The sequence below is a fragment of the Salvelinus fontinalis genome, chromosome 17, assembly GCF_029448725.1.
Source record: "Salvelinus fontinalis isolate EN_2023a chromosome 17, ASM2944872v1, whole genome shotgun sequence".
Taxonomy (NCBI): Eukaryota; Metazoa; Chordata; class Actinopteri; order Salmoniformes; family Salmonidae; genus Salvelinus; species Salvelinus fontinalis.
Genome location: NC_074681.1, coordinates 4,171,381 through 4,194,260, shown reverse-complemented (window position 1 = coordinate 4,194,260; position 22,880 = coordinate 4,171,381). Strand labels below are relative to the sequence as shown.

The window sequence follows — 22,880 nt, the reverse complement described above, 5'->3', positions numbered from 1 at the left end:
ATAAAAAATGTGAAATGTTCTTGGTGAAAAAAGGTCATTCTGAAATGTTGAGTAAATTACAAGTAATAAAGCATTTATTTAACATTTTCAAAGACAGCTGTGCTTAGTTGGTCATTGACTGGAAGACCACCTAAAATACACATTTATTCCTAGTGCTAATAGGCATGTGTCCTGATCTTGTCCATTCAGATTGTCCGTCTACACTTGGTATCATCCGTCTACACTTGGTATTAAAATGTGTCTCTTATCAGTTTGCGGTGTCCGATTTCCTGGTCCCTCCTTGTATGCAAAACATTTGACTGATATTCTTTCAAAATAATGTTGATATTTATTTTTAATCACATATTGATGCCATAAGTAAATTGTGCCACCTAAATTATTTAGAGGGCGGGATAATGACAATAAAAATGGTTTCACTGTCCAAATCTGTCTACACTTGTACGATATCCAGACACAATGCGTGCTTAACTACCTCCGGAGGTGGGGAGGAAGATCTGATCACAATCACTACCGACTAATCAGATCAGTTCTGAAAAAGATCTGATGTGATTGGTCAAAAGAACAATTAGTGTAAAAAAACATCTGAATTGGGCTGCCTGTGTAAACACAGCCAATGTGTCTTTTGATTGTCTACACCTGTCAAATTGTGTGCACAATCAGAAAGTGGACAAGATCAGGACAAAGAACGAATGTTAGAACCAGGTATAAACAGGGCTATTTAGAGCAAAGTGCCTAAAGAGAGTAAATGCTAGAAAACAAAAGCTGCGTTTAGAAAGGTAGCCCAATATTGAGATTTTTTTTCACTAATTGGTCTTTTGACCAATCACATCTGATGTGATTGGTCAAAAGACCAAAAATATCAGAATTTGGCTGCCTGTCTAAACACAGCCATAGCGTGATTGGATTGAATTTGGCCGGACCTCGGAAGATCTGCGTTATAGCGGTCATTTCTGTTTGAGTCGACATATGCAACGTTTACCATGATCGCAGTCTCTGTGAACGTGGGAACATTGCCTTTCAATTTCAATTGAGCTATATTGTGGAACTTCCACTTCCTGATTGAATCTAGGCCTTAGGCCAGAATTCAATCCAATCACGCTTTGTCGTCCGCACCATTTAAATATAATTTCAGATTGAGCCGAGATATGCAGCATTTATGCAGCATCATGAATGCTGTCTCACCGAACGTGTGAACATTTCCTTTAAAAGGTGACTAGACAACAAAGAGCAAACGGGTTGAATCCCAGACTAAGATGATGATAAAATTCCAGATTATTTTCTGCAAGTCTTTTCCCCCACCACAGCATATAAACTCTCAGGCATGGAGGTCATGGAGATGTCTACAAGCTGAGGCTGGTCTCCCACCATGGTGGGCTGGTTCACAGGCTGGTTGTGGGGATGTCCCACCATACTGTAGATGGAGGGTGATTCTGGACCTGGAGACGCCTGCTCTTCACCACCTGCTTGACTGTTACCTGGATTCTGTAGAATAAAACATGAACTTCACTATTCATTTATTAATGGTGACCCAGGTATAACACAAGCTTTTTAATGACCTCAAATCAATGAATGAAATATCTCTCAGTGGCTGTTCAGTGCTCTATATATACACATGAAATTAAGATGAGTTTATCGTTAATTTGGAATTTTCTAAAAATGTCATCAACAGTATCAGTGATGTTAAATATCTGAGGTATCTTACCTTACTTGTAAGATGAGTTTATTGTTCATTTGGAATTGACATGTTTTCCACTAACAACATTATCAGTGATGTTAAATATCTTACCCCAACTGTAGCATAATCTGTGTTTATGACGTCCTCTTTGTCACCTATAATTCAATCACATTAAAATCAAACAACTATTTAAAAGTAAGATCTTCAGAGTTGTTCTGATTATATATAAATAATGTAAAATCATCACATCCTGACTGATATATCAATGATTTTCACAATAGTTGAACTAATGAAGTTAAAAATAAAAGTGATCCTTTATCAGGATCAGCAAATTGACCTTTATTTAGCTTTCCCCGAAGACCAATACAAATCAAGGCAATGATGACTAAGACGACGACGATGATGATGATGACTGTGAGAGTGTTGTAGTGGACCGCCAGCTTCCCGTCTTGATCTGGAAATATAGCAACATTAAAATCACTACACTCAAATATCTCAAAGTATGTGGACACCCCTTCAAATTAGTGGATTTGGCTATTTCAGCCACAGCTGTCGCTGACAGGTGTATAAAATTGAGCACACAGCCAGGTTCTGAATGGGTTGCGGGTGTCTGAATAAAAAAATAATTAAAATGAACGTTTTTTACATTTAAAAAAATACTCCAGTCTGAACTTAAACAATTTACAGCAGGTAGAGTGTAAAAATGATACAATTATTTTTTCTCTGAACAATTTTTTCTTCAATCACAGTATTTTCAATAAAAGAGTTATTAGTAGCACTGTTTTGGTTGATTTTGTGGTCTCAAGTTAGTGGAGCTAGTAATGACGTGAGTTTATTAATATTCTTCATCAAGAATATTGGCAAATTGTGTTATTGACAATGAAAGAGGTGTGAATTAGAGGTCTTCATGTATCCACCTGTACCTAAATACCCAAGACCCGAGCAGGTCCGATTCCAGAATTTTAAATGTCTTGGGTCTGGGTCGTATCTGATAGGATTGTCATGGGTCTCGGGTATGTGTAATCTCAACTGACTTGTCCGAAGGACCCGTACAAATCCGAACGCGACTGCTGCCTGCAGTAGAGGGAGAAAAATTGTATAATTTATGATGTTGCTCTTGCTTTTCACAAGAGTGTAGCTTGTCATCAAAGCGGCAATAGTCTACAGTCATAGAGTCTCTGTGTGGGGCAAAAGTTAAGAGATATCTAATCAATGGAGGATGGAATTAAAATGACGGAATTAAAAGTTAAAGAAGGATGGGCTACAACGACCAACAGGTAGGCTGCTACTTAAAACAATGCTCTACTTTCTTAACAACATAATCAACAAGGCAGGTCCATCATGCCCTAGTTTTGTCCCACCTTGACTACTGTTCAGTCAGGTGCCACAAAAAAGAACTTAAGAAAATTGCAATTGGTTCAAAACAGGGCAGCATGGCTGGCCCTTGGATGTACACAGAGAGATAATATTAATAATATGCATGTCAATCTCTCCTGGCTCGAAGTGGAGGAGAGATTGACTTCATCACTACTTGTATTTATGAGAGGTATTGACATGTTGAATGCACCAAGCTGTCTGTCTAAACTACTGGCACACAGCTCGGACACCCATGCATACCCCACAAGACATGCCGCAAGAGGTCTCTTCACAGTCCCCAAGTCCAGAACAGCCCATGGGAGGCGCACAGTACTACATAGAGCCATGACTACATGGAACTCTATGCCACATAAAGTAACTGATGCAAGCAGTAAGATTTTATTTAAAAAACACCTTATGGAACAGCGGGGACTGTGAAGCAACACAGACATAGGCACAGACACACACACACACAATAACATACACACATATACACATTGATTTAGTACTGTAGATATGTGGTAGTGGTGGAGTAAGGGCCTGAGGGCACATAGTTTGTTGTGAAATCTGTGAATGTATTGTAATGTTTTTAAAATGGTATAAACTGCCTTCATTTTTTGCTGCCTTGGCAGCAGCTAATGGGGGATCCATAATACATACAAATACTTAATATAATATAGAGTTGTTGTTATTGGTAACTGTAGGCTGTGAAAACTCATGCACTGCAGCCTCAATTAGTCTAGCTAGCTAACGTTAGCTAGCTTAACTAGCTTCTCCTGGTTTGATGCAGTCAAGACCGGTACTATGTAATCATACTGGATGATAAATAACCTAGCTATGGAAGCTATTAGTCTACTATAGCGTGAGTCGGCTTGGTTGGTTTGTCTCTCATCTCTCCCTCCCTGCTCGCTGTGTCACTCGCTCACAGCACGGCCCCTCTGCTAGAGTGACACCTCTCTCTCGTATCAGCTGCCGGTTAATAAAGGAGCTTAAAAATGACTTTTCTGCTGTATCCTTCACTCGAATCTGGTCTATACGGAACGAGCTGGTCTATACGGAACGGTCTAGTTGTCCTCGGGTCCATTATATTTCTCTAAATATAAAAAATTAAGTATGCATATTCGGGTCCTGGTGGGAAAGCTCAAGGTCCATTTCGGAATGGGGTCCAAATTTTTTGAGCCGTGAAGACCTCTAGTGGGAATGTTGTTCCCTTGTCAAAAAAACATGTACTTTCAATATAGCATTACTAAGTTTTCCTGATTTTAAATTGGCAATTATTTTTCGCGTTGCATATGTTGGGTCGCAACAGACAATCTGGTTCAATTTGGGTTCCTGGGCGAAACCAGTTGAGAACCACTGTTCTAGACGATTCTATGTTTACAACTTTGTGGCAACAGTTTGGGGAAGGCCCTTTCCTGTTGTAGCATGACAATGCCCCCCGTGCACAAAACTAGGTCCGTACAGAAATGGTTTGTCGAAGATCGATGTGGAAGAAATGAACTGGCCTGGACAGAGCCCTGACCTCAACCCCATCCAACACCTTTGGGATGAATTGGAACGCCGACTGCGTGCCAGGTTTAATCTCCCAACATCAGTGCCCGACCTCACTAATGCTCTAATGGCTGAATGGAAGCAAGTCCCTGCAGCAATGCCCCAATATCTAGTGGAAAGAATTCCCAGCTCTACCTAATTTCCATCAACATGTTAAATATGCAACCAGAGGGGAAAAAATTCTAGATCACCTGTACTCCACACACAGAGACGCGTACAAAGGTCTCCCTTGCCCTCCATTTGGAAAAATGTAACCACAACTCTAGCCTCCTGATTCCTGCTTACAAGCAAAAATCAAAGCAGGAAGCACTATAAGCACGGTCTATAAAAAATGGTCAGATGAAGCAGATGCTAAACTACAGGACTGTTTTGCTATCACAGACTAGAACATGTTCCGGGATTCTTCCGATGGCATTGAGAAGTTCACCACATCAGTCACTGGCTTTATCAATAAGTGCATTGAGGATGTCGTCCCCACAGTGACTGTACGTACATACCCCAACCAGAAGCCATGGATTACAGGCAACATTCGCACTGAGCTAAAGGGTAGAGACGCCGCTTTCAAGGTACGGGACTCTAACCCGGAAGCTTATAAGAAATCCTGCTATGCCGTGCGACGAACCATCAAACAGGCAAAGCGTCAATACAGGGCTAAGATTGAATCGTACTACACCGGCTCCGAAACGCTCGACTTATGTAGCAGGGCTTGCAAACTATTACAGACTACAAAGGGAAGCACAGCCGCGAGCTGCCCAGTGACACGAGCCTACCAGGCGAGCTAAATCACTTCTATGCTCGCTTCGAGGCAAGCAACACTGAGGCATGCATGAGAGCATCAGCTGTTCCGGACGACTGTGTGATCACGCTCTCCGTAGCTGACGTGAGTATGACCTTTAAACAGGTCAACATTCACATGACTGCGGGGCCAGACGGATCACGGGCCACCACCAGGTGGTGAGGGTAGGTAGCAACACATCTGCCACGCTGATCCTCAACACTGAAGCCCCCAGGGGTGCGTGCTCAGTCCCCTCCTGTACTCCCTGTTCACCCACGACCGCATGGCCAGGCACGACTCCAACACCATCATTAAGTTTGCAGACGACACAGCAGTGGTAGGCCTGATCACCGACAACGACGACACAGCCTATAGGGAGAAGGTCAGAGACCTGGCCGGGTGGTGCCAGAATAACAACCTGTCCCTCAACGTAACCAAGACTAAGGAGATGATTGTGAACTACAGGAAAAGGAGGACCGAGCACGCTCCCACTCTCATCGACGGGGCTGTAGTGGAACAGGTTGAGAGCTTCAAGTTCCTTGGTGTCCACATCACCAACAAACTACAATGGTCCAAACACACCAAGACAGTCGTGAAGAGGGCACGACAAAGCCTATTCCCCCTCAGGAAATGAAAAATATTTGGCATGGGTCCTCCAAAGGATCTACAGCTGCAACATCGAGAGCATCCTGACTGGTTGCATCAGTGCCTGGCACGGCAATTGCTCGGCCTCCGACCGCAAGGCAATACATAGGGTAGTGCGTACGGCCCAGTACATCACTGGGGCTAAGCTGCCTGCCATCCAGGACCTCTTCACCAGGCGGTGTCATAGGAAGGCCCTAAACATTGTCAAAGACCCCAGTCACCCCAGTCATAGACTGCTCTCTCTACTACCGCATGGCAAGCGGTACCGGAGTGCCAAGTCTAGGACAAAAAGGCTTCTCAACAGTTTTTACCCCCAAGCCATAAGACTCCTGAACAAGTAATCAAATGGCTGCCCGGACGATTTGCCCCTTTTTTACGCTGATGCTACTCTCTGGTTATCATATATGCATAGTCACTTTAACTATACATTCATGTACATACTACCTCAATTGGCCCGACCAACCAGTGCCCCCGCACATTGGCTAACCGGGCTATCTGCATTGTGTCCCGCCACCCACCACCTACCACCCGCCAACCCCTCTTTTACGCTACTGCTACTCTCTGTTCATCATATATGCATAGTCACTTTAACCATATCTACATGTACTTACTACCTCCATCAGCCTGACTAACCGGTGTCTGTATGTAGCCTCGCTACTTTTAAAGCCTGTCTTTTTACTGTTGTTTTTATTTCTTTACCTACCTATTGTTCACCTAATACCTTTTTTGCACTATTGGTTAGAGCCTGTAAGTAAGCATTCACTGTAAGGTCTACACTACACCTTTTGTATTCGGCGCACGTGACAAATAAACTTTGTTTTGAAGAGTGGAATGCCCATGATTTTGGAATGAAATGTCCGACAAGCATGTGTCCACATACTTTTGGCCATATAGTGTACATTCTGTTATGTTATGTAAAAAAACAAATAATGTCACTCAAACAGAAGGGGCAACCAACAAAGTGTCACCTTACAACAACCAGGGGTTCTGAAAGACACTCATGGGGGTGTCCACAGAAAGTTGACTAGCAAAAACAACTGGAACCTAAGAGACACCCACCATGAGTGCCCACTAAGTTTGCCCAAGAAGAGGCAAACAAAAGAAAATTCAACACCAAACTTAAAGACAGAAGCAAATAAAAAATGATCCTAGCAGGGATTTCTTTGCGTGTTTCAGTGCAAGATAATGTGTCACCTTTTTGGGCCCTCACCAGATTGCATCCCTACTGATTGCCTTATAGAATTGAACTTCAAGATGCTGCTGAGGGACATGCCAGGAGGACTATTTTGTCACGAGAAGCAGTAGGGTCATGAAACGAGAACAACCAGAGGGACAGCACGGACAAGGACATAGCGTGGACAGACCTATTACGTACTGAGGGGCTTCCCATCCCATACGGCCCTCAACTCAACTCTGGACCTCGAAGCCAGTTCCACTGCATTTTTTTATTGTTACCCTCTGGTCAGGGACTGATTTAGACCTGGGACACCAGATGGGTGCAAATAATTATCAAGTAGAACAGAAAACCAGCAGGCTCCGGACCTCATAGGGTAAGAGTTGAGTACCCCTGCCCTAGGGGATTCAATTTCAATAGCGCATTGGAATGTTAACGGGACTACCTTGAACAATAAATTAAGAACTACAATCCTTAAGACATTATCTCAATAAATTAAACTGTTGACATTGAAGGGTATGTATTGTATTGACAACAGAAATATTCATGTGAAAGCCCCCAGGGGATCTAGGGGAGTGGCGATATGTCTAAAGTCTGATCGAAGGAATTATTGGTTTGCATTTTGAACATAGGAGTCAGATTATTGTTTTGTTTGCCTCCAGATTTATCAATCTGGAGGCAAAAGAAACGCACACCTGATTAGGCAAGGTGCTGACTAGCAGAACAGAACACTTGAAAAAGAAAAGGAGAGCCTTGAACTCTAGGAGCTCAAGTGCAATAATTGAATAACCCAACGTTTTGACAGACAAGCTGTCTTCATCAGGGTATTTGCCACCTGAACAGTCCACGTGGGGTACATCCTCCTTCTATAGTCATTTGTTAAGTCAAGTATACCAAAGTCAGACCCCTTGACTTTGTCCACATTATGTTACGTTACAGCCGTATTCTAGATTGGATTAAATAGTTTTCCCCCCTCATTCGTCTACACATAATACCCCGTAATGACAAAGCAAAAAAAAATTTTTAATTTTTTTTTCTCATTTATATATTTAAAAAAAACATTAAATAACACATTTACATAAGTATTCAGACTCTTTACTCAGTACTTTGTTGAAGCACCTTTGGCAGCGATTACAGCATCGAATCTTGGGTATGAAGCTAGGGCTCCTGAGTGGTGCAGCGGTCTAAGGCATTGCATCTCAGTGCAAGAGGGGTCACTACAGTCCCTGGTTCAAATCCAGGCTGTATCACAACCGGCAGCGTTGTCTGGATTTTGCTGGGGTAGGCCGTCATTGTGAATGAGAATCTGTTACTGACTGACTTGCCTAGTTAAATAAAGATTCAATATTATTTATTTTTTTAATAACCTTGGCACATCTGTATTTGGGGAGTTTCTCCCATTGTATTCTGCAGATCCTCCTATTTTCAGGTCTCTCCAGAGATGTTCGATTGAGTTCAAGTCTGGGCTCTGGCTGGGAAAATTTAGCCTATAGTTTGTTAAAGACAGGGGTTGATGGGAGATGTTATCACCCAATCCAATCTCTCTACAAAGCACCAATTGCCTGTGTGCGCATTAATAATGAACATAGTACAGATTGGTTTCCCACACCCTCGGGCGTAAAACAAGGAGACACCTTGTCACCGACTCTGTTTGCTTTGTTTATAAATGATATGGCAAAATAAATTAAACAGTTACATATTGAAGTAAGATTCGATGATGAAATGCTAAGTACAGTTGAAGTCGGAAGTTTACATACACTTAGGGTGGAGTCATTAAAAATCATTTTTCATCCACTCCACAAATATCTTGTTAACAAACTATAGTTTTGGCAAGTCGGTTAGGACATCCACTTTGTGCATGACACAAGTCATTTTTCCAACAATTGTTTACAGACAGATTATTTCACTTATAATTCACTGTATCACAATTCCAGTGGGTCAGAAGTTTACATACACTAAGTTGACTGTGCCTTTAAACAGTTTGGAAAATTCCAGAAAATGTCATGGCTTTAGAAGCTTCTGATAGGCTAATTGACATCATATGAGTCAATTGGAGGTGTACCTGTGGATGTATTTCATGGCCTACCTTCAAACTCAGTGCCTCTTTGCTTGACATCATGTGAATATCAAAAGAAATCAGCCAAAAAATGTGTAGACCGCCACAAGTCTGGTTCATCCTTGGGAGCAATTTCCAAACGCCTGAAGGTACCACGTTCATCTGTACAAACAATAGTATGCAAGTATAAACACCATGGGACCACGCAGGCGTCATACCACTCAGAAAGGAGACACATTCTGTCTCCTAGAGATGAATGTACTTCGGTTCGAAAAGTGAAAATCAAAACCAGAACAGCAAAGGACCTTGTGAAGATGCTGGAGGAAACAGATACAAAAGTATTTATATCCACAGTAAAACGAGTCCTATATCGACATAACCTGAAAGGCCGCTCAGCAAGGAAAAAGCCACTGCTCCAAAACCGCCATAAAAAAGCCAGACTACGGTTTGCAACTGCACATGGGGACAAAGATTGTACTTTTTGGAGAAATGTCCTCTGGTATGATGAAACAAAAATAGAACTGTTTGGCCATAATGACCATCGTCATGTTTGGAGGGAAAAGGGGAACGCTTGCGAGCAGAAGAACACCATCCCAACCGTGAAGCACAGGGGTGGCAGCATCATGTTGTGGGGGTGCTTTTCTGCAGGAGGGACTGGTGCTCTTCACAAAATAGATGGCATCATGAGGTAGGAAAACTATGTGGATATATTGAAGCAACATCAGTCAGGAAGTTGAAGCTTGGTCGCAAATGGGTCTTTCAAATGGACAATGACCCCAAGCATACTTCCAAAGTTGTGGCACAGTGGCTTAAGGACAACAAAGTCGAGGTATTGGAGTGGCCATCACAAAGCCCTGACCTCAATCCTATAGAACATTTGTGGGCAGAACTGAAAAAGCATGTGCGAGCAAGGAGGCCTACAAACATGACCCAGTTACACCAGCTCTGTCAGGAGGAATGGGCCAAAATTCACCCAACTTATTGTGGGAAGCTTGTGGAAGGCTACCCAAAACGTTTGACCCAAGTTAAACAATTTAAAGGCAATGCTACCAAATACTAATTGAGTGTATGTAATCTTCTGACCCACTGGGAATATGATGAAAGAAATAAAAGCTGAAATAAATAATTGTCTCTACTATTATTCTGACATTTCACATTCTTAAGATAAAGTAGTGATCCTAACTTACCTAAGATAGGGAATTTTTACTAGGATTAAATGTCAGGAATTGTGAAAAACTGAGTTGAAATATATTTGGCTAAGGTGTATGTAAACTTCCAACTTCAGCTGTATATTTCACTGGTCATCCCCAAAGTCAACACCTCTTTTGGCCGCCTTTCCTTCCAGTTCTCTGCTGCCAATGACTGGAACGAATTGCAAAAATCACTGAAGCTGGAGTCTTATATCTCCCTCACTAACTTTAAGCATCAGCTGTCAGGGCAGCTTACCGATCATTGCACCTGTACACAGCCCATCTGTAAATAGCCCACCTCATCCCCATATTGTTATTTATTTTTTTGCTTCTTTGCACCCCAGTATCTCTACTTGCACATTCATCTTCTGCACATCTATCACGCCAGTGTTTAACTACTCATTTGTAATTATTTTGCCTCTATGGCCTATTTGTTGCCTTACCTCCCTAATCTTACTACATTTGCACACACTGCATATAGATTTTTCTATTGTGTTATTGACTGTACGTTTGTTTATCCCATGTTTAACTCTGTGTTGTTTGTGTCGCACTGCTTTGCTTTATCTTGGCCAGGTCGCAGTTTTAAATGAGAACTTGTTCTCAACTGGCCTACCGGGTTAAATAAAGGTGAAATATATATATTTTTTTTTAAACACAAGTACACTGAAATACTTTTCTTTAATTTCAACAGTAGAACACTGGAGGATGCACAGTATAATACTATAAATGTGTTTTACAGCATTCATGCTGTAGATTGCACTGCATTATGGGTAAAATGCTGAAAAGTATTGTTATTAACTGTAATTCAGAAGCCTCCTGTCATAATTACTCTAGCATAATGTATTTCTTTACAGTAATAGCTTATGCCTACTGTAGATTCAAATGATCCCTTTCAGGCATTTACCTCATGCTTTCGGGTGAGACACATGAAGCTCAGACTATTTTAGTAAATATCTTCTTGAAGCGGCTGTGAAGTGGAAGAATATAGTTTCAGCAGCTGCAGGGTAGGTACCTTACCTTGTTTATAAGCATATGTGTTGCTAGCCAGCATTGAATTACTACATCTTTTGCTAACCTAGCTCAAGTTGACTAAATCCATTTAGGTCTGCTCTAAATTGCACGTAGATATCTAGCGGTGCAACCTAAAAAAACATCACCTGGAGAATATTCTGACAATAGGCTGTATCACAGCCTCTGAGTGTCATAGAGAATACACTGAGCCCAGATTCGTGACAGTTATTACTCCAGATAAAATGGCTTGCTTCTAGCAGTTCAAAAGATGACCCATATTTTTTTGATTGACGGGCCACATTTTACACATAATCCGCGGTTTGGGCCATACTCGTGAGCCGCTAAAGCTGATGTGAATGACCAGTGCACCATATTGTATCGAAGTGCCTGCCAACCTAAGGTGCAGTGCCACTGGTCAGCTATAGCCTAACACAGTGTCGGCGGTGGAAACTAGTAAAGTGGCACATTTTCCCCTCCCAGGATTATACAGTATTACAAGTAGGAGAGCAGCCTAAACAAGAAAAAACTAATATTTGTAGACATCTAGATGTCACTGTGATATATTCTACTCAATGGAGAGAGCATGAATGTAAAAAACACCAGGACAGTGTGTCCTCCTTAGCTGTCACAGCCCTGTGTGATCCAATTCACTTGGCTCTCATCTGCGCGACATAAATCATTGTTTTGTTGGCCAGGATTGTCCATATTGCCTCTCCCATTTGTTTAATAAAAAAAAAACATTGTTCCATAATGTTACAGTATTAGCTAAACCTGTTCACTTTACCAGTAGTATGCAAACATTTGGTGGCATAGCTAGAAAGGAAAAATGATGCGAGTCTCATAAAATCATCAGTGATATTGTGTAGGCTATATCAATGTTGTATTAGTTAGCTAGGGTTTAAAGTAGGTGTATCTAGCTGACTTATTTGCATTTGTTCAATGCCTAAATTGATTTCATAAACTGTATTGCTGTAGGTTCGAATCAACTCAGGATGATGAATCCTGAAGATGTAACAGTGCATGACAAGGTGGCCAGTAACCGAAAGGTTGCTGGATCGAATACCTGAACTGACAAGGTAAAAATCTGTCGTTCTGCTCCTGAGCAGTTAACTCACTGTTCCCCAGACGCCGAAGACATGGATGTCAGTTAAGGCAGCCCCCCGCACCTCTCTGATTCAGAGGGGTTGGGTTAAATGCGGAAGAGACATTTAAGTTGAATGCATTCAGTTGTACAACTGACTAGGTATCCCCCTTTCCCAGAGGAAGCCAGCTGTTTGTTCTCAATCCCTACCTTGCCCCATTCTACCAAGGGCTCACTGAGTTTGAATGAAGACCTCTAGTGAGGCATATACAGATACACACAACACCAGTTTGATATGTCTCTGTCACCTGTCTTTTTACCCACAGACTAACAGCCCTGGTGCTTTCTGTTTCTCATTCTATTCTTTCTTGTTTAATGCTTGTCCTAGGGGTGAGAAGAGCTGACAAATCAGAATTGATGAGGTTTATCTTCTTTGGGACAGGGGGACAGTATTGAGTAGCTTGGATAAAAAGGTGCCCAGAGTAAACTGCCTGCTACTCTGTCCTAAAACCTAGAATATGCACATAATTAGTAGATTTGGATAGAAAACACTCTGAAGTTTCTAAAACTGTTTGAATGATGTCTGTGAGTATAACAGAACTCATATGGCAGGCAAGAACCTGAGAAAAAATCCAACCAGGAAGTGGGAAATCTGAGGTTTGTAGTGTTTCAACTCTTTGCCTATCCAAGATACAGTGGAAATGGGGTCATATTGCACTTCCTAAGGCTTCCACTAGATGTCAACAGTATTTAGAACCTTGTTTGATGCTTCTACTATAAAGGAGGGGGGAATGAGAGGGGATTGAGTCAGAGGTCTGGCAGAGTGCCACGACCTGGTCACGCGCATTCACATGAGAGGTAGCTTGCGTTCCATCGCGTTTCTGAAGACAAAAGAATTCTCCGCTTGGAACATTATTGAAGATTTATGATAAAAACATCCTAAAGATTGAATCTATACTTAGTTTGACATGTTTCTAAGAACTGTAATATGACTTTTCGTCTGAACTTTCGCCTGGCCCTGCCAGCGCGTCATCAATTTGGATTGTGTACTACACGCGCAAACAAAAGTAGGTGTTTGGACATAAATGATGGACTTTATCGAACAAATCAAACATTTATTGTGGAACTGAGATTCCTGGGAGTGCATTCTGATGAAGATCATCAAAGGTAAGTGAATATTTATAATGCTATTTCTGACTTCGTTGACTGCACAATATGGCGGATATCTCTTTGGCTTGTTTGGGCTCTGAGCATTGTACTCAGATTATTGCATGGTGTGCTTTTTCGGTAAAGCTTTTTTGAAATCTGACACAGCGGTTGCATTAAGGAGAAGTTTATCTAAAGTTCCATGCATAACACATGTATTTTCATCAACATTTATAATGAGTATTTCTGTAAATTGATGTGGCTCTCTGCAAAATCACCAGATGTTTTGGAAGCAAAACATTAATGAACTTAACGCGCCAATGTAAACTGAGATTTTTGGATATAAATATGAACTTTATCGAACAAAACATACATGTATTGTGTAACATGAAGTCCTATGAGTGTCATCTGATGAAGATCATCAGAGGTTAGTGATTAATTTTATCTCTATTTCTGCTTTTTGTGACTCCTCTCTTTGGCTGGAAAAATGGCTGTGTTTTTCTGTGGCTATGTACTGACCTAACATAATCATTTGGTGTGCTTTCACCGTAAAGCCTTTTTGAAATCGGACACATTGGCTGGATTCACAACAAAGTGTAGCTTGAATTTGGTGTATTGCATATGTGATTTCATGAAAGCTACATTTTTATAGTAATTTATTTGAATTTGGCGCTCTGCATTTTCACTGGATGTTGGCCATGCGGGACGCAAGCGTCCCACATATCCCAGAGAGGTTATGGAGCCCCATGAGAAACACCTGATGCGGCTCATCAATTGGCTCCCAAGTGGTGCAGCGGTCTAAGGCACTGCATCTCAGTGCAGGAGGTGTCACTACAGTCCCTGGTTAAAATCAAGGCTATATCACATCCGACTGGGTTTAGGAATCCCATAGGGCGGCGCACAATTGGCCCAGCGTCGTCCGGGTTTGGCCGGGGCAGGCTGTCATTGTAAATAAGAATTGGTTCATTAAGCTTTGGAAACTAGGATCTGTGTGAACTAGTTAAGACTTTAAAGCAAAAAACCCTGTGTGGGTTAGAGAAAGTGTGATGGAAATATTAGAGAATGCATTACAATGATATAGTATAAGATAGTAAGTAAATAGTTTAAACCAAACCCCATTTTAGAAATAAGTCCTGAAGTTACTGCCATTTTAAGGTTATGAGATCCTGATGGTATCGTCATAATAAATAGAAAGTCGGGATTGTACTATCCTGAAGTAAGGAATTATTTGAGGTCCTACATGGTATTGCCGTGATGCATTGCTGTACCATGGGTTAGTATTGTAAGATGTAAATTATGAGTTGCTTTATCTCAGGACCTAACCCCGAGATTGAAATCAGAAAATATTTCTGCAAGATTTAAAAATATTGCAGAAAACAACTAATTCATTAAGTATGTTTTGGGAACAGTACTGTGTGAATGTGATATGAGAGTTGTGTGAGTGTGGAAATAAGGGTTAATCTGAAGTTTGGATAATAAGATATATAAATGTGTATAATAAAATGATTAAAATTTGGATAATAAGTTTCGATATGTAGCGTTATCTTGAGGTTCCATCCATCACTGCCCATCATAGAATATCACAGGGTGGAAATTGGGCGAAATATGTTATTTTAGAAAGTAGCGGCAAATATATAATTTCTGGAATCGAGAGAACTGTTGAGGATACGTGTGGAGCAGTATTCCCATAGGGCGGTGTCCGGGGTTCCGCTGGGAGCATGGTTGCTCAGCTGACACTTTGTAGCAGTGGAAAGTTGCTGGAAACGCACATGGAGTGGTTAATTAATGTGAGTACCTAAGACTTCCTATGTTATACATGGATTCTTGTGAAGATTTTTTTTTTTTTTTGAAATTGTAAAATAGTTTATAAGAAATGTACATAACCTTGCGCACCTATACATAGACGTACGTAACAGGCGTACAAAGTATTCTGAGAGATTCAGAATGGTCTCTTTATGGATCACGTGATAGAGAAGGTTGAAGCATTAATATAAGGATGTCTATAAGATTCTCCGTCAGGGAGAAAACTATCCATAAGGCCTGAAAAATGAATTTTTCAAACTAAGAGATGAGTTGCTATACTTATTGAATAAATCCTTTTTCCATGAAGTTAGAGCGAATTTAGGTGGAATTCCGACGTAACTTATAACGTAGTACAAAGCCTAAGTTAGGGGTTTTCTTCAATATATTAAATTATTAGGAGAGAGGCGCAGAAATACATTTATAGAAGAGGTAAACTATAGCAAAGCCATAGAGGCACTAAAAAGAAGCGCATGAGCATTCTACCAATTTGGCTCGAATATGGGAAAAAGTGTAATCATGGATAAAATTCGGCAGCATTTCCCTCCTGATAGGAAAATTCCAATCTAATAGAGAATTCAGGGATGCAATTGTGACTTGGCACAATATCAGCGTAATTGCACTAACCGTACTATTTGTGAAGTCGTTTGAGTATGTAGTATGCCTATTGGTCTTAAGATACAAATTCTTAGTTTTAACTAATTATGACAAATTGGTTGGCTGCGCTATCCTTATGAACCGCATAGCATATAATTGTATCGAACTTGCAAGTATATTAACTATTCACATCATTCTTAACTTAGCTAAATGGTATAGTTGTTGTGCGTTCTCAATGGACATTGTTAAATAGGGTGCTTTGCAAATTCGCTCTGGCTATTTGTTTGGATTTCGGAGCACTCTGGCCTGAATGTACCAGAGCGCAGAATAACGGATGAATTTGCGAGCGCTCAAAACCTGTTGAATATGGCCGGTGTCATTAAATGTTAGGGAAAATAACTTAATAACCTCTTGACACTACAGGGGGTGCTGTTTCAACTTGGACATTTATCGTTCCCAAATTAAACTGTCTCGTACTCAATTCTTGCTCGTACAATATGCATATTATTATTACTATTGGATAGAAAACAATCTCTAGTTTCTAAAACCGTTTGAATTATGTCTGTGGGTGAACCAGAACTCTTTCTGCAGCGAAATCCATGACAGGAACTGCGAAGGTCTGAAAACGAGGCTCTGTTCTCAGATCAGTTTAAAGCTCTGTATGTATCCTATGGGTCGACATGAACTGCACCCGCCTTCCCCTGGATGTCAGTAACCAATGAGAAGTGGAATGGAGTTTCTACGTAGTTCTCAGAGCTTATAAAAGGCCAAGGAACGAAGGGAGCTCTCTTTTCGACGTTCGTCATTGCGCAAAGCAAGACCTCAGAATGGCATTTTGAAACGCTCAGTTATCGACCTTAGAAATATCCGTCTGTAATTTAATTCGATATACAGTGGGGAGAACAAGTATTTGATACACTGCCGATTTTGCAGGTTTTCCTACTTACAAAGCATGTAGAGGTCTGTAATTTTTATCATAGGTACACTTCAACTATGAGAGACGGAATCTAAAACAAAAATCCTGAAAATCACATTGTATGATTTTTAAGTAATTAATTTGCATTTTATTGCATGACATAAGTATTTGATACATCAGAAAAGCAGAACTTAATATGCACATTTTTCTAAAAAAACATATGCTATACAATAAATATGTTATCAGACTGTCATCTTATGAAGTTGTTTCTTGGTTAGTGGCTATATATATCTTTATTTGGTCGAAATTGTGAATGCTACCCATGCAGGAAAAGAATGGTGGGAAAAAAAAGTTGTGTCTTTTGCTATCGTGGTTAGCTAATAGATTTACATATTGTGTCTTCCCTGTAAAACATTTTAAAAATCAGAAATGATGGCTGGATTCACAAGATGTGTATCTTTCATCTGGTGTCTTGGACTTGTGATTTAATGATATTTAGATGCTAGTATTTACTTGTGACGCTATGCTAGGCTATGCTAGTCAGCTTTTTTACTGTGGGGGGTGCTCCCGGATCCGGGTTTGGGAGGAATTAGAGGTTCATTTAAATTATTGCCAGCAACACAGTTAGTCACCAACGCATTGAATAACATGAAAAAAGCCTAACCAGCTCTGCTAGGTGAGTAGAATGGAGAGTGAAGATGTGTTCTCTTGTTTGTGTCTGGAAGTAACTTTAGCTAGCAAACTAGCCAACTTTAGCCAGTTAGCTTGGGTGCTTGACTGCTTTTGTGAGGCAAGAAAAGTATCATATTTTGTGAGGTCAGAGAGCTTGGATCAACCCAGATTTTGAGGTTGAATAATCCTTCCTGAGTATCAAGGACATTGGATATTAGGTAACATATTGAAATTGGCAGTATATATGGGTGAGAGCACGGATTAAACTTTGCATCACGCCTCATTTAAATGTAATTGCTAAAGGGTGTAAATATGAGGGATTTGTGTTGATACAGTATGTAGTGAATTTGTTATTGGTGTAAAAAGACGAAGAAAATCATATGCCAAACATCACCACATTAGTAAACTATTTGGTAGAGCAGGGTCACAAGACATCATATGGGAAAGTACAACCAGCGAAATAAGAGAACATAGTAATTCAAGTGGTCTCCCTCTGACAGAAGTTTGTTTTGACTATTAAAAAAATGTAATGGTTCACCTGGTAAAGTATCGTTAGATGGAAAGACAGAGGTAGAGTATAGTAGAGATTGTAGAGGGCTTTCTGAGTTAAGGGAAGTGAAGATGTGGACTACTGAAGGTAACAAAGGAAAGTAAATTAATTGGAAAGTAAGAATTACAGATTTTAATTGTTTGGACTGATTAAGAGTTAGCAACACCATTTTATTTTCATTTGGTTTTATTGGGTTTTTCACAGTTGGAGAAAATGCATCTTAAAGGAACCTGAAGTTTTTTTTCTGAGTTTTATTTAAACATGTGAATTATTTTGGTAAAAAATGTACTGTAGAAACTTACTGTAACCAGGGATAAGAAATGTATAAAATGTTGACTGTTTATAAATAACTAGTCTAATAGAGAATGAAACATTTATTTGAATGGTTTGAATGACCTCTGTCCTGGCTTTCTAGTGTGGTTTGATTGCCCTCACTTGAAAGCAGAGAGATGGTTGGATGATGATTTAAAGGTCATTTGTAGTGCTGATAATTACGGAGAAGTTTATAAAAAATAAAAATGAAATATTTAACCTTTATTTAACCAGGTAGGCTAGTTGAGAACAAGTTCTCATTTACAACTGCGACCTGGCCAAGATAAAGCAAAGCAGTGTGACAATAAACAACAACACAGAGTTACACATGGGATAGACAAAAGTACAGTCAATAACACAATAGAAAAATCTATATCCAGTGTGTGCAAATGGAGTAAGGAGGTAAGGCAATAAATAGGCCAATAGTAGCAAAGTAATTACAATTTAGAAAATTAACACTGGAGTGATAGATGTGCAGATGATGATGTGCAAGTAGAATTACTGGTGTGCAAAATAGCAAAGAAGTTAATAAAAACAATATGGATGAGGTAGGTAGATAGGGTGTGCTATTTACAGATGGGCTGTGTACAGCTGCAGCGATCGGTAAGCTGCTCAGATAGCTGATGCTTAAAGTTAGTGAGGGAGATACTGTATAAGTCTCCAGCTTCAGCGATTTTTGCAATTTGTTCCAGTCATTGGCAGCAGAGAACTGGAAGGAAAGGCGGCCAAAGGAGATGTTGGCTTTGGGGATGACCAGTGAGATATACCTGCTGGAGCACGTGCTATGGGTGGGTGTTTTTATGGTGACCAGTGAGCTGAGATAAGGCAGCGCTTTACCTAGCAAAGACTTATAGATGACCTGGAGCCAGTGGGTCTGGCGACGAATATGTTGAAAGGGCCAGCTGACGAGAGCATACAGGTCGCAGTGGTGGGTGGTATATGGGGCTTTGGTGACAAAACAGATGGCACTGTGATAGATTGCATCCAGTTTGCTGAGTGTTGGAGGCTATTTTGTAAATGACATCGCCGAAGTCAAGGATCGGTAGGATGGTCAGTTTTACGAGGGTATGTTTGGCAGCATGAGTGAATGAGGCTTTGTTGCGAAATAGGAAGCCGATTCTAGATTTAATTTGGAGATGCTTAATATGAGTCTGGAAGGACAGTTTATAGTCTAGATAGACACCTAGGTATTTGTAGTTGTCCACATACTCTAATTTAGAGTAGTCAGAACCGTCCAGAGTAGTGATGCTAGTCGGGCGGGCAGGTGCGTGCAGCGATCGGTTGAAGAGCATGCATTTAGTTTTACTAGCGTTTAAGAGCTGTTGGAGGCCAAGGAAGGAGTGTTGTATGGCATTGAAGTTCGTTTGGAGGTTTGTTAACACAGTGTCCAAAGAATGGCCAGATGTATACTGAATTGTGTCATCTGCGTAGAGGTGGATCAAGGAATCACCTGCAGCAAGAGCGACATCATTGATATATACAGAGAAAAGAGTCGGCCCGAGAATTAAACCCTGTGGCACCCTCATAGAGACTGCCAGAGGTCCGGACAACAGGCTCTCCGATGTGACACACTGAACTCTATCTGAGAAGTAGTTGGTAAACCAGGCGAGGCAGTCATTTGAGAAACCAAGGCTGTTGAGTCTGCCAATAAGAATGTGGTGATTGACAGAGTTGAAAGCCTTGACCAGGTCGATGAAGACGGCTGCACAGTACTGTCTTTTATCGATGTCGGTTATGATGTCGTTTAGTACCTTGAGCGTGGCTGAGGTGCACCCGTGACCAGCTCAGAAACCAGAATGCACAGCGGAGAAGGTACGGTGGGATTCGAAATGGTCAGTGATCTGTTTGTTAACTTGACTTTTGAAAACTTTAGAAAGGCAGGGCAGGCTGGATAAAGGTCTGTAACAGTTTGGGTCTAGAGTGTCACCCCCTTTGAAGACGGGGATGACCGCGGCAGCTTTCCAGTCTTTAGGAATCTCGGACAATACGAAAGAGAGGTTGAACAGACTAGTAATAGGGCGGTGGATAATTTTAGAAAGAGAGGGTCCAGATTGTCTAGCCCAGCTGATTTGTACGGACCCGGGTTTTGCAGCTCTTTCAGAACATCTGCTATCTGGATTTGGGTGAAGGAGAAGCTGGGGAGGCTTGGGCAAGTAGCTGCGGGGGGTGCGGAGCTGTTGGCCGGGTTTGGGGGAACCAGGAGGAAAGCATGGCCAGTCGTAGAGAAATTCTTATTGAAACTCTCGATTATCGTGGATTTATCGGTGGTGACAGTGTTTCCTAGCCTCAGTGCAGTCGGCAGCTGGGAGGAGGTGCTCTTATTCTCCATGGATTTTACAGTGTCCCATAATTTTTGGGGAGTTAGAGCTACAGGATGCAAATTTCTGTTTTAAAAAGCTAGCCTTTGCTCTCCTAACTGACTGAGTGTATTGTTTCCTGACTTATTGTGGGCACTATTCGATGCTAGTTCAGTACGCCACAGGATGTTTTTGTGCTGGTCGAGGGCAGTCAGGTCTGGAGTGAACCAAGGGCTATATCTGTCTTTAATCCTACATTTTTTGAAAGGGGCATGCTTATTTAAGATGGTGAGGAAATTACTTTTAAAGAACAACCAGGCATCCTCTACTGACCGGATGAGGTCAATATCCTTCCAGGATACCCAGGCCAGGTCGATTAGAAAGGCCTGCTCGCAGACGTGTTTTAGGGAGCGTTTGACAGTGATGAGGCGTGGTCGTTTGACCACGGACCCATAACGGATGTAGGCAATGAGGCAGTGATCGCTGAGATCCTGATTTGAAAACAGCAGAGGTGTATTTGGAGGGCAAGTTGGTCAGGATAATATCTATAAGGGTGCCCATGTTTACAGATTTAGGATTGTACCTGGTGGGTTCCTTGATAATTTGTGTGAGATTGAGGACATTTAGCTTAGATTGTAGGACGGCCGGGGTGTTAAGCATATCCCAGTTTAGGTCACCTAACAGAACGACCTCTGAAGATAGATGAGGGGCAATCAATTCACATATGGTGTCCAGGGCACAGCTGGGAGCTAAGGGGGGTCTGTAACAGGCGGCAACAGTGAGAGACGTATTTCTGGAGAGATTCATTTTTTTATTTAGAAGCTCGAACTGTTTGGGTATAGACCTGGAAAGTATGACAGAACTGTGCAGGCTATCTCTGCAGTAGATTGCAACTCCTTCCCCTTTGGCAGTTCTATCTTGATGGAAAATGTTGTAGTTGGGGATGGAAATCTCCAAATTTTTGGTGGCCTTCCTAAGCCAGGATTCAGACACGGCAAGGACGTCAAGGTTGGCGGAGTGTGCTAAAGCAGTGAGTAAAACAAATTTAGGGAGGAGGCTTGTGATGTTAACATGCATGAAACCAAGGCTTATACAGTTACAGAAGTCAACAAATGAGAGTGCCTGGGGACACACAGGGCCTGGGTTAACCTCTATATCACCCAAGGAACAGAGGAGGAGTAGGATGAGGGTGCGGCTAAAGGCTATCAAAACTGGTTGTCTAGTGCGTTGGGGCAGAGAATAAAAGGAGCAGATTTCTGGGCGTGGTAGAATAGATTCAGGGCATAATGTACAGACAGGGGTATGGTAGGGTGCAAGTACAGTGGAGGTAAACCTATACATTGAGTGACGATAAGAGAGGTTGCATCTCTGGAGGCACTAGTTATGCTGGGTGAGGTCACCGCATGTGTGGGAGGTGGGACAAAAGAGATATCTGAGGCATGCTATAATTAATAGTTATATGTGTGATTCGGACCGCGAGAAGGATAGACCTGTCTCTATTTTTATTTTTATTGAATCAAGTTATGGGTACAATATTTTATGGAGTTAATAAGGGTAGTAATTCTGATTTGATTTGTAGTGTTATTTTTTTACACATTGATCACGTTATGAGTCATGTCAAAATGGGGGAATTACCTGTCTTTGAGGTTTTTGGATTGAAGTTTACACACCTTGAGTGATATGTAGGAATGTATCAAATTATGTATGAAGCAATGTATTGTTGTTTGTTTGTTTTGTTTCTATACAAATCTCACCAGATTGGGTCTGCTGAATGATCGGTATAACTTCCTGACCCTGTGACTCTGCGATGAGATTGACAGTATCATAGGGGGAGTATACGCCAATTTGGAAAAATTGTTTCAACAGAATGTGATGTTATTTTCTTTGATATTTGTTTTAGAAATGTGTATTAAGAATATCGGTAAAAGTAATAATATGTCATGCAGTCAATACTTGTCTGGATTTCCTGAATCAGAAATTAACTGAACTAAACTGTTGTTTTTATCTGTCCTTTCTCGAGATTATGGATTGTGACTACAGATGTTATCTAGATGCATAGAAGGGATAATTTGACCA

General features: G+C 41.2%; 1 protein-coding gene across 1 annotated transcript in view; it reads right to left on the bottom strand.

The window, feature by feature from the left end:
• Positions 1-52: 52 nt before the first annotated feature.
• LOC129813600 (uncharacterized) overlaps positions 53-22,880 on the bottom strand; it is a 38,233-nt gene continuing 15,405 nt past the window's right edge. The window contains exons 4-6 of the mRNA XM_055865936.1: positions 2,013-2,129; positions 1,787-1,830; positions 53-1,482 (exon numbers count right to left, since the gene is read on the bottom strand). Coding sequence (XP_055721911.1) covers positions 1,273-1,482; positions 1,787-1,830; positions 2,013-2,129 — 371 coding nt within the window. The 3' untranslated portion in view covers positions 53-1,272. The remainder of the gene's footprint in view (positions 1,483-1,786; positions 1,831-2,012; positions 2,130-22,880) is intronic.